The following is a 15,407-nucleotide window of genomic DNA, read 5'->3' as shown; positions in this document are numbered from 1 at the left end:
AGACCAGCACTGTCAGGTTTAGCAGACAGAATTAGATGGTGCCTGCAGCAGCCACAAGCTACCTTTCCAGGGGCCCCGGGGCAAGGAGGCCTTGAGCAGAGCCAGTGCAGGAGTAGAGCAGCAGAGGTCCTAGACCAGTGGAGCACGCAGTCTGGAATCAGACTGCCAGGTTCAAATCTTGCATCTGTCATAGACTAGCTTTTAAGCCTTGGGGAAGTTACAAAACTTTGTGTCTCAGTTTTCTTCCCAGTAAATAATACCCAGCTCATAAGGATTTTCAGAGATTAAATGACAGGAATTGGCAATAGTAAGCACACCATGTGTTAGCTTATTTGTTTCATCATTCGTATGACATCTCACGCTGGTCTAGCGCAACAGTACCTGGAATTCACATTGTTTAATTGCATGACATACCAGATTACTGGCAGCAACCCGAAATGCACACTAGATGAGAAGGAAAGTGTCCAGCCATTGCCGCCCCCATTCTGTGGTTCCTAAATACTTACTCTGTTCCAGGCCCTGTTCTAGGTGACTTATAGCTCTGGAATGTCAGGTAAGAAGTTAAGAACTGTCACTGTTTAACTGTGGGTGATGGTGTCTGCAGAGGGGGGACAAGAGTTTCCGCTGTATATTTTTTATGCTTTGGGTTTTTTTTTCTTTAACTGTTATATATATTCCAAAACATATGCTTGCTTTTCAGTGCCACACACTGGCAGTTCATGCTCTTTATAAGGCCACTATTTAAAATTACACGAAGACTTTATTGCGCCGGTCACCCGGCGGATCGTCATTCAAATAAAGTAACCACTAACGACGCTAATTAATTGTAAGGGAGGGACGGAGGGCGGGGCGAGCGGCAAACCGCAGGTCACCAGCCCGCGACTGTAACTGAGGCGGACTCTCGCGGGAATCTCAGAGGCCCTAGCAACCGGCCACGTGACTCCCGGGGCCGCCCAGCTTCCCCAGGCTCCGAGCCCAGCAGCCACGTTGGCGGCGTTTCTCTGCCAGGGAGGGGGAGTGGCGAAGGCCGTGCGTGGTACGTGCCCCACTCCTCCCCGCCCGAAGCCCGGATGAAGAGTAACGCCATTACCGCCGGAGCCGCCGAGAGTCGTTGCGGACGGGGACTGGACGCCGGAGCGGCCGCGCCATGAAGCCCTTCTCCCGCCTGCTGCTGCTTCTCCTGCTGGTGTTACCCGCCACTCTTTTGCTCCGAGGCCGCCCTGGAGGTGAGGCGAGGGGAGTGGGTGGCGGGGCTCGGGCGGGTGGGTGGGAGACGCCGCGACCGCAGGTTTGAAGCTGGAGGCGGCGGCGGCGGCGGCGGCGGCGGCGGCTCCGGCTCCTGGGTCCGGCGTCCGCCTCGCCGGCCTCTCTCCGCGGCCCCCGACCCCTGGCTCGCAGGGCGGCCCCCAGCGCGCCAGAGCCTGCCTGGCCCCCGCCTCCTGCACGCGAGCGCTGGACTCTGCCGGCGAGCTTGCTCGGGGGCGGCGGGCGGCGGGCGGCTTGCGGCTCGGGCTCGCGCCTGCAGCCGCGGCCTCGGCCGGAGCGAGGAACGAGGGCCGGCGGACAGGCTGTGCCCGAGCGCGCTGCGGCCCCTGGCGCTCCAGCGGCCGCCGCTCCACCCCGTCCCCGCCCCTCGGCGCTGGGCTGACGTGTCTTTAGCGTCCGCGCCAGGAGTTCTCCATTCATTTGCTGAAAGCCTTGTTTTCTGCTAGCCTGAACTCTGAGCCGTGCTGCTGGTCCTCTCCCCGATTATCAGCACATCCCTCTGTGGTCCCAGGTGTGTTGATTTCCCCAGAACTCACCCGCCTGTCTAGCCTTGCTCCCAGGCGGGCTGAAGAATCCCTGGGCATGTCCGGTACTTGAGCCCTCCTTTTGCTCTCCTTTTTTTGTAATTATTTTTCCCGTTTTGTTTTGTGGAAGCATCGCATTGTCCTGAAAAAAATGTAGTCTCCTTCGAACTGTACGTGTTTTTTTTTTTTTTTGCGGTACGCGGGCCTCTCACCGCTGGCCTCTCCCGTCGCGGAGCGCAGGCTCAGCGGCCATGGCTCACAGGCCCAGCCGCTCCGCGACATGTGGGATCTTCCCGGACCGGGGCACGAACCCGCGTCCCCTGCATTGGCAGGCGGACTCTCAACCACTGCGCCACCAGGGAAGCTCGAGCTGTACGTGTTTTATCTAGGTTTATTCCAACAGTTAACCTGGTGTGAGAATAGATAGCAGGACGTCAGAAATGTGGAAACTTGGCTTCTTACCCTGGTTCTATCGTGAACTTCCATTTTCTCCTCTGTGGAATTCAGTCTGACTAAATGATCGCTAGAGTTCCTTTTATTCTGTAACTTTAAGCAAGCTGTGTGGCAAAATGAACGATAGTGACAGGTATCCACGAGTTCTTTTGCAAAGAAAAGTGAACTGACTGGCTTCTGTTTAACGGATAGAAAACCAAGTGGGAGAATTAACCAAAACCGTTAATTCATTTGCAGGTTTAAATAGGAATGCTTTTCCTTTAGGAGTTGCTTGCTGGTCGATGTTTTCATTTTCTTTAAGAAAATTTGGTAATCGTACTTGTCTAGAATCTAAAGTATATTTTTTCAGGCTTTCTTTTCTTAAGAAACATCAGTATCTAACTGGGTATCTTTGAACACTTTTTGTGCAGAATGGCCTGTCTTTCAAAAGATGTTTTCTCTTAATTTTTCCAATGTAAAAGTGTAAGTTTTTTTTTAGGCACAAAATTGTTACTGGTTAGCATTAAAACATTGTTTTATAAATGTAGGGTGAAAGCCATTGTATATATTGAGAAGTCTTGAAATTTAACTGAGTACAACTTTATTATGTCAGTTGTAGGTATTCTTACCGGTTTTACAAAATGATTTGTAAATTATAAATGCACTGTTTAGTCTGTTCAGCCAGCAGCTGAAGCTGATTTTCAGTTCATAAAGTGTGGTTCAGTGTTCTTTAATATTTGGCATAAGTCTTAACGGGCAGTAAGAACTCAAGGAAGTGGGAAAGACTTAAAATGCAGTCCCCTTAGTATATACTGTTTCTCCTGAGTATTACAGCATGTGCACGTGCTTCCTTTCCCATGTTTTTTTTCCCTCTACGTAATTGCCACATCATCATTCTTTCTGAGAAATGTTGGAAGAGTCACTAGAACTTTGAAATTTCTTTTGAGGGTCTTGCCTGAAATAGATTTAATGTGACATGTACTTTTGCCTATAAAATTATGATGTATAGTTTCTTGGCGTTATAGTTATGCTTACTTTCACTATGATGTTAAGTGTAGGGGAAATAAAAAGTATCTTAAAACATGTTTGAAGTTGTATGCAAAAATAAATGCATGCTTTCTCAGCTCTCAAACTTGAAATTACCAATATAGTTTTTACTAAACCAAATGTGTTTTATGAGAGCTAGTTTTCACTATGGATGTCATACAGATATTTGTTCCTTGGAATTACATGCTATCGAGTACTAAGAGTTTTGAGCTGTAGTCAACTCTAATAACAGGATTTCTTGCCTAGATATTTAGATTGCTCTTTTCCTTTAGACCTGGATTTTTTTGGTTTGTTTTATGTAGTTAATGATAGATTAAATTCTGGAGTTTCTTTTAAAACAAACTTACTTTCTTTAATGTGCTTAAACAGAGTTGCTTGACTTTCTTTATTTGGGCTTTAAGGCATCTTTAGTTATAGCAGTTCATTTTTCCAGTTGCTTTTTAAAATTAAACAGCATTTCCCACTAAAATTAACGTGCAGTTGGTAAGACGAGCAATAAGGTAAAATCACATGAATATTCTTAGACACGTTGTAATTTGGCATCACTCGAGTGAGCTGGGAGATTGAGTTATTCCGAGGGAAAATTTTTGTTGCCTATATACCTGAGATTTAGAAACATTGGTATTCCAGGGTAAAGGTTAACTGCTTGTTCTTTATTTTATTGTTAGGCTCATTGGCAGCGGCTCAAGATCTTACAGAAGATGAAGAAACGGTGGAAGATTCTGTAATTGAAGATGAAGATGATGAAGCAGAAGTGGAAGAAGATGAACCCACAGATTTGGTTCGTGCCGTATTTGATTTAATACATATATATAGTGTATCTATATCTATATCTATATGTATTTAGCCCTTATATAGACAAATTTGGTATTAAAATTCTTGCTTTTAGAGGTTTATTACTGGGATCAAAGTGGACTGAATTTGGGAGAATGGGGCCAGTCATTGAGGATGATCTGTAAGTATTTTCTGGCGCAAGGAGGGAGACGTGAAACAAAGAACAGTTCAAGGTGATATGAACGTGAGTCTGTGAGGGTAGCATTCTAGTAGGACCACTGGACCATTTGTTGTTGGGTTTGGGATACAGACTACTTTGCTTTCTGGTCTTGGGCAACTTATCTTTCTGGGTCAGTTTCCTCTTTCTTCTTTTTTTCCTTCATTCAATAAGCAAGTATTTATTGAGTTCCTACTGTGTGCCAGGCACTGTTTTAGATTTCCCTGGTGAACAAACCAGAGATTCTCTGCTCTCATGGAGTTTATGTTCTTGGGACAGTGTGTATGCATTTTGGTGGCAGGGGGTGAGGAGCGGACAATAAACAATATATAAAGTATGTTCTGTGAAGATTCCGCTTAGAAGGAGGGCTTGGAGAAGATCTCTTAGAAGCTAACGCTGAGACTTTTACTATAAAATTATAGTGTGACAGTAAGAATATTGGGCTAGAATCAAGATCATTGTGGCATGCTTCTAGCTAATTTTATTTTCTCTCTTAGACTACTGTAATTTATCCTACATAGAATTGGTTTTTAACCACTTTTAAACTCCAAAATCAGTTCTCTGTGAAATCTTAGCAACAATATTGTCTTTGATATCAGAAGGTGAAGGCCATCAAGTGTGGACTCTGTCGGATTTTCTACATTCTACTTCTGAATATATTATTCACTCATCTTTTCTACATCTCTCCTTTAACAGTGAGTCGTCTTTACTCTCTTCTAAGGCCGGCCCTACCACCACCACCTTCTCCCCATCTGGTCTTGTGAGGTCTTGTTTATTATCCTCTTTCTTTCTGTAACTTTAAGCCTTGATCCTTCTCGGTGACTTAATTCTGTTAAGCTGCAGATGTGCTCACATCCTCCACTTTGTGTTCCTCCACCTGAAGTTGCTACACGTTTTCTTTTCTTTTTACCAGCACAGTTCTTGAAAGAAGAAATTGTACCACTTTCTCTTCTGCTCATTTCACATTTGTTCTCTAACAGTGCTTGGTCTGGTCCCATGTATCTAGTAAAACTGTTCTTCCTAACTCACCAGTGACCTAACTGCCAAATTCCTGGCCTGGAATTTCCTGGAATTTCCATTCCTCCCCTGTTTGACCTCTTTAGCATTTCCTGAGTACCCCTTCCTTGAGTCCCCTCGTTGACCTCTGTGGCACCCCCATTGGTTCTCTCTGTTCAGCGGCTGCTGCCTGGTCTCTACTACCTTCTCTCCCCCTGCTCACTCCCTTAATGTTGATGACACCTGTGGTTTTAACAACCACCGCCTTACATTGATGACTTCCAGATCTCGTTTCTAGCCGCCTACCTTACCGAGCTCCATTCCTCTGTTTCCAGCTCTTTGTGGGATAGCACATCTGGATGTTCCATAAGTACCTCAAATTTTATCTGTCCAAAATGGAATTCAGCATTTACCATCCATCTTACTTCCATAAATTAATTCTGTTTTCATAAGGCTCCAGTGCTTCAAGCTTTTACCTTGTTGCTTTCATTTCTTCTTATTACACAACCTGTTAATCAAATCTTAGGGATGGTTTCTCAAGTATATCCTTTTCTCCTTATTTGACAGCTTATGGTTCCTACCTTCCTGTTCTGGTCTCTTTTCCTGTTTGTGGGTCTCTTTTCCCAAAAGTAGAAATTCACTAAGTCTTTGTAAATGAAGGTATCATTAAAGATACTTAAAATATAACTTATAGTACAATTGAACGAATTGTACAACAGTCACTGAAGAAATGTTTTGAGTACCTTAAGCATGAGGTGGGTGTGGAGAATTTTTAAAATGTAAGACAGGCTTGGCTCTTGAGAGGTCTGTATTGGGAGAGAGAGTATTTACATAAATGAAAAGTTAAATGCCAGTAAACAGTGGTGCCCTTAAGCATCTCGATTTATTAAGGGCCTGGACATTTCAAATACATGAGTATCTGTAATTCTCATTGATGCCTGGAGAAATGCTGCACTGGGGTTTAAAATTTTTAGTTAAAATTTGTTGACATTTTTAAACAATTTTTTTTTTTTTTTTTTTTTGCGGTATGTGGGCATCTCACTGCTGTGGCCTCTCCCATTGTGGAGCACAGGCTCCGGACGTGCAGGCTCAGTGGCCATGGCTCACGGGCCCAGCCGCTCCGCGGCATGTGGGATCTTCCTGGACCAGGGCACGAACCCGTGTCCCCTGCATCGGCAGGCAGACTCAACCACTGCGCCACCAGGGAAGCCCATGGGGCAATTCTTAATTGGGATGGAAAGACCAATAACCAGGCCCTAGCCCTAGCACGGCTCGGCAGAATGTGGATGCGGGACAGAGCCAGCTCTGCCCCGCCCCGTGTTGTCCCTGGCTGCTTTCGTGCTGCCCCCGCAGTTGCATAGTTGCAGCAGGGACCTGTGGTCCTGAAAGCGGACGACACTTGCTACCTGCGTCCTCAGGCCAGCGCCTCCTTTGGAGTCTCCTTCCCTTCGCCCTTTGTCGGGGAGGGGTGGCATGAAAAGTGTATATGAGACTTCTTCTTTTCCCGGAAGGTAGTATTCCTGGCATTTAAACTAAGGGGAAAAGTAAGTACTACCCATTTTAACCAGAAACTAAATGTCCCTTTGAAAAATACTGTTTTTAAACTTCTTTCAAACTTTACAGAAAATTTACCAACCCGCAGTCTAGAACCTCGCAGTTCAAAGTGTTATCTAAGTACCAGCTTCATGGGCATTTCCTGGCATGGGCATTTCAGATACATACAGAATCTCAGGCTTCACCCTATACCTGAGTCACAGCTGCAGAATCCCCAGGGGATCAGCATGCATGTTACTCTTTGAGATGCACTGCTCTTGAAGTTTTATTTTCACTGATGAGTTACAATGAAATTCATTCCACTAGTAATCCCAACACAGCCTTGGAGAAGCAATGTATATATTGTCCCAAATCTAGTGAAGTCATTATTCTTAAATGATGTTGTTTTTCTTCCATAGTAATCTGCTTTTAACATTTTTCTTAGGCTGAAGATAAAGAGGAAGAAGATGTATCTGGTGAACCTGAAGCTTCACCAAGTGCAGATACAACCATCCTGTTTGTGAAAGGAGAAGGTGAGAGGGGAATGTTGGTTGTAATTCAAATACAGGAATTTTATAAATGGCTAGCTCAGTTTTGGGGGAAGCATTAATAATGATTAAGGTCTTTATTTTACAAGTATGGCGTAGACACATTTTGGGGAAAAACCCACTTACATGTATGAATACCCATATCTGTAAGGTAGCATTTCTGGCATTTAAACTACGGGGAAAAAATAAATACTATCTATTTTAACTAGAAATCAAATGTCCCTTTGAAAGATACTGTTTTTAAAGTTTTTTCAAACTGCCACAGTAAAATAACATTGATATTTTGAGTGTAAACATTAGTGAAATATTATATCTTTACAGTTAGGCCTTGATTAGAGCCTGTGTTGCATTAGAAGAAAATTAACTAATGGCTTATATTTATTGAGAACTATGTGGCAGGCACTGTTTTCAATATTTTGCATGTATTATTCAATCCTAGTAGGAACCCTAAGAGGAGAGTTATTGTTGTTGAACTGAGGTTTAGAGAGGTTACGACTTGAACAGGGTTACTCAGTTAGTAAACAGATTCTGAAGACAGGATTCAGACCCAGATGTGTCCGACCCCAGAACCTGTACTTACTGGATGAAGCAGCTCTGTAGACCACAGGATAATTATCGAAGACTTATTATTTGAGGTTATTCATTCTCTAGGTCTTCTCAAGCTTTCTGTTTTATTCCCACATACATTCTGGCTCTGTGCCTACAGAAAGTATGATTTGAGAGGTTTTTGTTGTTGTTGGTTTTTCCCATTTATTTTTGTAGCTGCCTCCTTGGGTCACGTTTGTTTGCATTTGACTAACTGCAAATAAGGATTGCCTGATTGATTTTTTCTTTGTTATGTTTTGATAGATATTACAGTTTTCAGGTGAACCTCTTAGACTTTACCTTTCTGTCATTTTTCTCTCCGTTATCTGCACAGATTGCAGATACTGAGTTGGAGGTGAAGGTGACTTCACCAAGACATGTAGCCCCACTGCAAGATAATCTTACTCCTGAAAGTATACAACTCCTTCTTAGACATACAACTCGGAAGTGATCTGGTCTGAAATTGAGGTGCTCAGTTCAACTCTTAAGTTGGAATGCTGCCATGGGGACAAGGGTTTCAGCTTACACACGAACTCCAAGTTGCTAGTTAGTGGATGGCTGGAGTGCTCTACTGAAAAGGGTTCTGAAACCAAATCCATACATAGCAGGAAAGGGTGCCAGAATCCGTTTGTAATGTCTGCTTATTTTGTACCCTGTGAATGTTTTCTAATCTTCCTGTCTCTCTTTTTGTTTCTTAGATTTTCCAGCAAATAACATTGTGAAGTTCCTGGTAGGCTTTACCAACAAGGGCACAGAAGATTTTGTCGTTGAATCTCTAGATGCCTCATTCCGTTATCCTCAGGACTACCAGTTTTACATCCAGAATTTCACGGCTCTTCCTCTGAACACTGTAGTGCCGCCCCAGAGACAGGCAACTTTTGAGTACTCCTTCATTCCCGCAGAGCCCATGGGTGGCCGGCCCTTTGGTCTAGTCATCAATCTGAACTACAAAGATTTGAACGTAAGGCCCTCTAAACCACCTTCTTCTTTTTTTTTTTTTTTTTAAGTTAAGAATGGATGAGGACAGTTGACATTGTTTAATGAACATTCTTATATTTATTCATTCAGGTGCCTATTCTGTGGTTGAAAATAGGCAGCAGGGAGGCAAAGATAAATTGTACACCTCTGTCTCCAAGTCTATAATCCAGTGGGGCAGATGGTTGTAGACAGACAACATCACAGCATAAGTGATACATACTAGAGACAAGTAAGTGCAGGGGTAGGAAAGTGAAAGTGACTCCAGCTGGATCTTGAAAAGGAACAGTGAGCCGCACAGTGGGATCTGCTACTTCTTCAGATGTTAATATATATTAAGTAATTTTTGTACCTCCTTTTGTTGCTTGCATTTTGCCCATTTTACTGCTTCTGTTGGTAAGTTTTAAGGACTTTCTGTGACTATTTTTATGTCATTTTATACACTCATAGAGAAAATGTAACCAAATTATTTTTAGGATGTTAGTAAGGTTTATGGTTTATGAGAACCAAATAGCCTAATATAAGCTCTGCTGTCTTTCTTATGATATTTTACTATCTTTCTATAGGATACATATATCCAATGAATGAATGAGAGAAGCCCACTAGAATTTTACTGCTGGGAGTTGACCTCTAGATGCCAACTATCACGTCCTCCTTCAGATAGAAAGCACATGTAAACCATTCCCTGTTGAAAAAGTTTTCTGAGAAGGAAATTTCATCCTCTCTTGGAAGCTTATTCAACCTTTTCATCACCCCAGTATCAACATATTTACATCTGAGTTAAATTTCTCATGCTGCAGTTAAGTTTTCCTTTTGTGTCTTTTTTTAAAACTACTTAGTGGAAAGTGGGAAAGAGTTTTCATCTTTTTTTGGGGGGGGGGTGCATACTGCACTGCTTGCGGGATCTCAGTTCCCCGACCAGGGGTTGAACCCAGGCCCCTGCAATGAGAGCGCCGAGTCCTATAACCACTGGACCACCAGGGAAGTCCCCATCCTTATTTTCAGAACAATGTATTAAGCCTCCTCAACTTTATAGTTTAGTAGCTTGAAGGATTGTGTATTTCATCAAGTTTTCAAGCAGAATTAAACTTAATCCAACAAGCATATATGTAGCTTCAGTTCCATTTTGAATGTTTGTTTCATCTTGGAATTGTCACTAGAGGAATGCTAATTGAAAGATCTTGGAATAAGACTTAAATCGTCATAGTTCAGCAATAAGTGGTGCCAGTTTTGAAAAAGTACTACCTTGATACCTTGATGCTTCACACAAAACACAACACAGCTGTGTGTTGTCCCAGTGATTGTCATGTATTTGAAAACTGAAATTGTGTTGAGCTGATAGAATTATTTGGAGACCACCACAGAAAGAGATTTTGATACTGAAAGGCATTAACCCATTTAATATAAACTGATTTCCAATCCATTGCCAATTTAGAACATGAATTTGACTTTTGTTCAAGTCTAGTTCTTAAAATGATGTTCTCTGGAGCTCCTGTGTGCATGTTCATGGTCTTCCTTTCTCGTTTGGAGGATTACCTACAACAGAAGCCAGGGCTTCTAGCTGAAGAGTGTTCTGTGGGCTCTGTTTCTTTCTGCAAGTTATCCTGTTTTTACTTTACTTCCCTGGTTTCTCACACCTCTCATCCCCGTCAAAGAAAGTGGGGACAACTTTAGCAAAGTTGGAGGCCTTTTTTATTTTTGAGGAGAAAGTAACGTCATAACGTTGAGTCCCTGACATTGAATTGGTGCACTTACGTACGACTCTGTTGAGTCTTACTGACGTTCTAAGTGATGAGAAAGCGGTATGGTATCTGTAGGGTATCTGTAGGGTAACAGTTTTAAGAAATCTTGTAAGCTTTCATTCTTTCAACACATTTCCGATTTTTGTGATTTATTTTTTTAACAGGGCAATGTTTTCCAAGATGCTGTCTTCAATCAAACAGTTACAGTTATTGAGAGAGAAGATGGGCTAGATGGAGAAACGTAAGTGAAGGTCGCAGTGTGTAGGTCTTGGTCTCAGAAGGTAGGGCTGGGAGACTTGCTTCCGTCACTGTAGTTTTTAATGGTGAAAGATTAGGTGTAGATTGGGTGGAATCCTGCCTACTTAAATTCATACTTTAGATGATTCTTACAACTATTAATACCAAGTTAGGAAAGATAGTTAAAACTAACAAAAAATTACTTTAGAAAGTTTGCGTTTTGTTCTTCCCGTCTTTAAATTGTTTTCCACCCCGTCCTCTTAAGTTGGTCATCAGCCTCATCTAAGTTGCATGGCTCCAAAATTACTATTGAAAACATAAACCATAAGATTTTATCTTGAAAAATGTGTCCTTTGCGAATGATGAATCATTTTTCACTATATACTTATATAGTTCACTAAAAGTAACTTTCAAATAAAATTGTGCAAAGTCTAATATTTGAGGAAGACAGCACCTAATGCAGCTGTTTAACAGCTTTGACTATAACAAATTATGAAGTAATTCATTGTAGATCATATGCCTTTTTTGGGGGGTGGGGACTGACTGTTGTTAAAGGTAAATTTATAAAACTGTTACCTGGATCTACATTTAATTTAAAATATTTTGTTCCTTTTCCCCACAAATTATTTGGAAAAATTATATTTTGTTAGAATTATTGTTGTAATTAACTCATACCTCTTAGGAGTTTAAGCACAATTATAGTTTTAATTAGCTGTGGTATTTTTTATGAACTAAAGCCAGTTTATATTTTCTCTTTTTATATCAGAATCTTTATGTATATGTTCCTTGCTGGTCTTGGGCTTTTGGTGGTGGTTGGCCTTCATCAACTCCTAGAATCTAGAAAGGTAAATATCGATAAACAGCTCTTATAGCCTTACTTCAAAAATGGTTACAGTACTGAGTACAGTCTAGTTATTTGTGGCTTCTTGCTCTCACTGTGGGTTTGTAGTACCTTTTTTTTTTTTTGGCGGTACGTGGGCCTCTCACTGTTGTGGCCTCTCCCGTTGCGGAGCACAGGCTCCGGACGCGCAGGCTCAGTGGCCACGGCTCACAGGCCCAGCCGCTCCGCGGCATGTGGGATCTTCCTGGACTGGGGCACGAACCGTGTCCCCTGCATCGGCAGGTGGACTCTCAACCACTGCGCCACCAGGGGAGCCCTGTTGCACCTTTTTAAAATAAAGCCTGAATGAAGTGAGAGTAGCACGGACATATATACGCTACCGAGCGCAGGGTGGTTGGCTGGTGGGGGGCATCAGCATAGCCCAGGGAGATGGGCTCCGTGCTTTGCGATGACCTGGAGGGTGGGGGGCCCGGGGGGTCGGGGCTGTGTGGGCATGTGGCTGATTCGCTTTGTTGTGCAGCAGAAACTAGCACGCTATTGTGAAGCGGTTGCACTCCAGTGAAGACCTATTTTTAAAAAATAATAACAACAATAAAAAGAAAAGCCTGTTCCCTGGTGGCGCAGTGGTTGAGAGTCCGCCTGCCGATGCAGAGGACGCGGGTTCGTGCCCCGGTCCGGGAAGATCCCATATGCCGCGGAGCGGCTGGGCCCGTGACCCATGGCTGCCGAGCCTGCGCGTCCGGAGCCTGTGCTCCGCAACGGGAGAGGCCACAACAGTGAGAGGCCCGCGTACCGCAAAAAATAAGTAAATAAATAAAAGCCTGAAGAGGAGACCTTGGGTGTCTGACTTGGATTTGTTTAGACTTTGCTGCCACGTGCACTTGGTGTCCTTTGTCTGCATTCTCCAGGATGATACTTACCTTCTCACTGTTACGTAACTCTATAGTCTGGATTTTTTATTCCTAAAACTCAGACATTAAATTTCATTCTTCTGTTTATCATACTCTTTCATGGATATGTATTTTATCTATAAGTAATGCAGCTTTTATGTATTTGCTTTAATACTCTTGACTATAGGGCTGACTTCTGATTAGCAATTAAATGAGTCTTCATTTGAAAAAGAATGAATGAATTTGGCTGTATTTAAGTCAGAATTCTGTTTTGTGTTAGAGTTGTAGAGTGGCAACATTGAAGCACCTGGTGTAATCATGGTTTCCTGTCTCTGAACATGGTAGCTAATCCTGCCACTGTATCCTCATGTCCCTCTTCTCCCCTACCCTGCCGAAAAAAAACCAACCCCCAAACAAAATAACCCATACTATTCCTCGCAGTATATAATGTGATTTGTGTCCAATACACTGATGTGAACTAGACCCTAAACAATTGCTGGACATCTTGGTTAATCTTTATTTATTAAGCAGTAAGTCAGGCAATCAAATCTATGTAAAATTAGCAGTAAATGTTATTAATAAATCCTTACTTTTTAAAAGAAAAATACTTAGTGCTTGAATGTTAATTTTCATAACTTTCTTTACCTTGTTTTCATAATAATCAGCATTTTTGCTATAAGTTTATGTATTAGGTATAAGCCAGTTTTTCAGTTATCTCTGTGTATTCAGAGTCCAATTTTTGGACTGTAAAATTAATATTCTGTTTCTTATGTAAATAATTAGGTGGGTTTTTTTGTTTTGTTTTGTTTTTTTAAAAGAATAGGACCAGTGGAATTGAATCACCTTCTTACTTTCTAGCAGTTTGGCTGCAAATACTCAAGGAACAAAGTTTGAGGTTGTTAGCTTAAATGGGATTGTGTGTTTGTTTTGTTTTATTTATGCCAGCTGGTTAAGTGTATTTAGCTAATAATAATGCAGGGATGTGCCTGCATGCAACATTTCAGTAACTATCCCAACTTTCGTTTAATGTGGAAATAAGTTTATTCTTTAAGATTTGATTCCCCAAATGAAAATCATTGTAAAAGTAGAAGTTCTTACTTGGTCTACCAGTTGTATAGTAACATATGAAGCTTTATAGCAGAGGAAAAGGCCGTTAGAGACTGAAAATAAGTAATTGTGCAGATTTATTCCTTATTCTTTATAATTAGTGTAGACATGATTTTCCTGTCTCATTAAAAAAATATTTGAGGAATATGTTTTAGGACTAAAAGAGAACATGTTTATTAATATATTTAAGTGGGTAGCTTGATGGGCGGTTTTAATATTATAGTAAATAATATAATGGAACTCCTTTACAATAATGTTTTTATGTTCTCTTAGCGCAAGAGACCCATACAGAAGGTAGAGACGGGTACCTCGAGTCAGAGTGATGTTGACATGAGCTGGATTCCTCAGGAAACTTTGAATCAGATCAGTAAGTACGCTTACAGGCTCGCCTGGGAAACTTTTCTCTTAAATGGAAATTAAGTATCTTAGATTTGGCAAAAAATGCTTGGTCAACACTCATCTTTTCATGGCTTGTACGAATCTAATATGATGAGCAATGAATGCATCACATTTTTATTCTGTGCACTGTATTTATGCTTTAATTTAGAAATGCTTCCACATCTGCAGTTTGTATACAAATGTGTGAACTCTCTATATTCCTAACCTTTTTCCTGTCTCTCTTCTTTCCTGTTGCTTCAGTGCAGAGTAGGAGAGGTGAGGCAATTCATCTTTTTAATGGTGTTTGTTGTGGTGTTGGGAGCTGTTGTTTGTGAATACTTTACAGCAAGTTTATTGAATAAGGGAACAGTTTTCTATCACCATATTTATTAGAAAAACTGCCACCTACCCACTCTTTGTGAAAGAATAACCACAGTACTGCCTGATAGTTTACCTAACGTATATTTCAGTTTTTATTATATATGCAGTTGGTTAAATATTAATCTTTATAGAAGAATATAGATTTTTTTCTCAGTTGTAATTGGACTTTTTAAAAACATTTACCATAAAAGCAGTATGGCTTCATTGCTTTTTTTTTAAACAACTTTTAAAAATTTTATTTATTCATTTATTTTTGGCTGCGTTGGGTCTTCGTTGCTGCACGTGGACTTTCTCTAGTTGCAGTGAGCGGGGGCTACTCTTCGTTGTGGTGCTTGGGCTTCTCATTGCAGTGGCTTCTCTTGTTGTGGAGCACGGGCTCTAGGCGCACGGGCTTCAGTAGTTGTGGCACACGGGCTCAGTAGTTGTGCCCCAGGGGCTTACTTGCTCCGCGGCATGTGGGATCTTCCTGGACCAGGGCTCAAACCCGTGTCCCCTGCATTGGCAGGTGCATTCTTAACCACTGTGCCACCAGGAGGTCCTGTCCTTTTTTTGGGTTGGTGGGGGGAAGAAAAAAAGTTCAGAGATAACCTCCTGGCTCCACGAGTCCCATTTTCCATAAATAATTGGTACTTACGTGTTAGTCTAAGTGTTTTCTATACGTGTACCAGCTCATATGTCTATTGTGTCTGTGTGTGTTTACACAGATGGCATCATGTGACACACAGTTCTACAACCTGAGTTCTTGTGCCTTGGATGTCTTTTTTTGATAATTATATATTTAGCTTATTCTTTTTAATAACTACATAGTATTCTTTTACAATTCTTTTATATAAATGTGTCAGAATTAAGCCTACTCTATATTGAAGGATGTTTGTTATTTCCAGTTTTTTGCTCTTAAGATTAATACTCTAATGAATATTCTTAATATATAAAA

At 41.7% G+C, this 15,407-nt stretch overlaps 1 protein-coding gene across 1 annotated transcript in view; it reads left to right on the top strand.

Annotated features, from left to right (window-relative positions):
- The first annotated feature begins 1,038 nt into the window (after positions 1-1,038).
- Positions 1,039-15,407, top strand: part of SSR1 (signal sequence receptor subunit 1) — an 18,969-nt gene continuing 4,600 nt past the window's right edge. The window contains exons 1-7 of the mRNA XM_027128311.1: positions 1,039-1,226; positions 3,938-4,050; positions 7,235-7,322; positions 8,621-8,883; positions 10,804-10,880; positions 11,643-11,721; positions 13,988-14,081. Coding sequence (XP_026984112.1) covers positions 1,148-1,226; positions 3,938-4,050; positions 7,235-7,322; positions 8,621-8,883; positions 10,804-10,880; positions 11,643-11,721; positions 13,988-14,081 — 793 coding nt within the window. The 5' untranslated portion in view covers positions 1,039-1,147. The remainder of the gene's footprint in view (positions 1,227-3,937; positions 4,051-7,234; positions 7,323-8,620; positions 8,884-10,803; positions 10,881-11,642; positions 11,722-13,987; positions 14,082-15,407) is intronic.

This window comes from Aethalodelphis obliquidens, unplaced genomic scaffold (assembly GCF_003676395.1).
Source record: "Aethalodelphis obliquidens isolate GAN/ISIS:26980383/991018 unplaced genomic scaffold, ASM367639v1 scaffold34, whole genome shotgun sequence".
Lineage (NCBI taxonomy): Eukaryota > Metazoa > Chordata > Mammalia > Artiodactyla > Delphinidae > Aethalodelphis > Aethalodelphis obliquidens.
The sequence above is the reverse complement of the archived record's forward strand: the minus strand, read 5'-3'. Positions and strand labels throughout refer to the sequence as shown.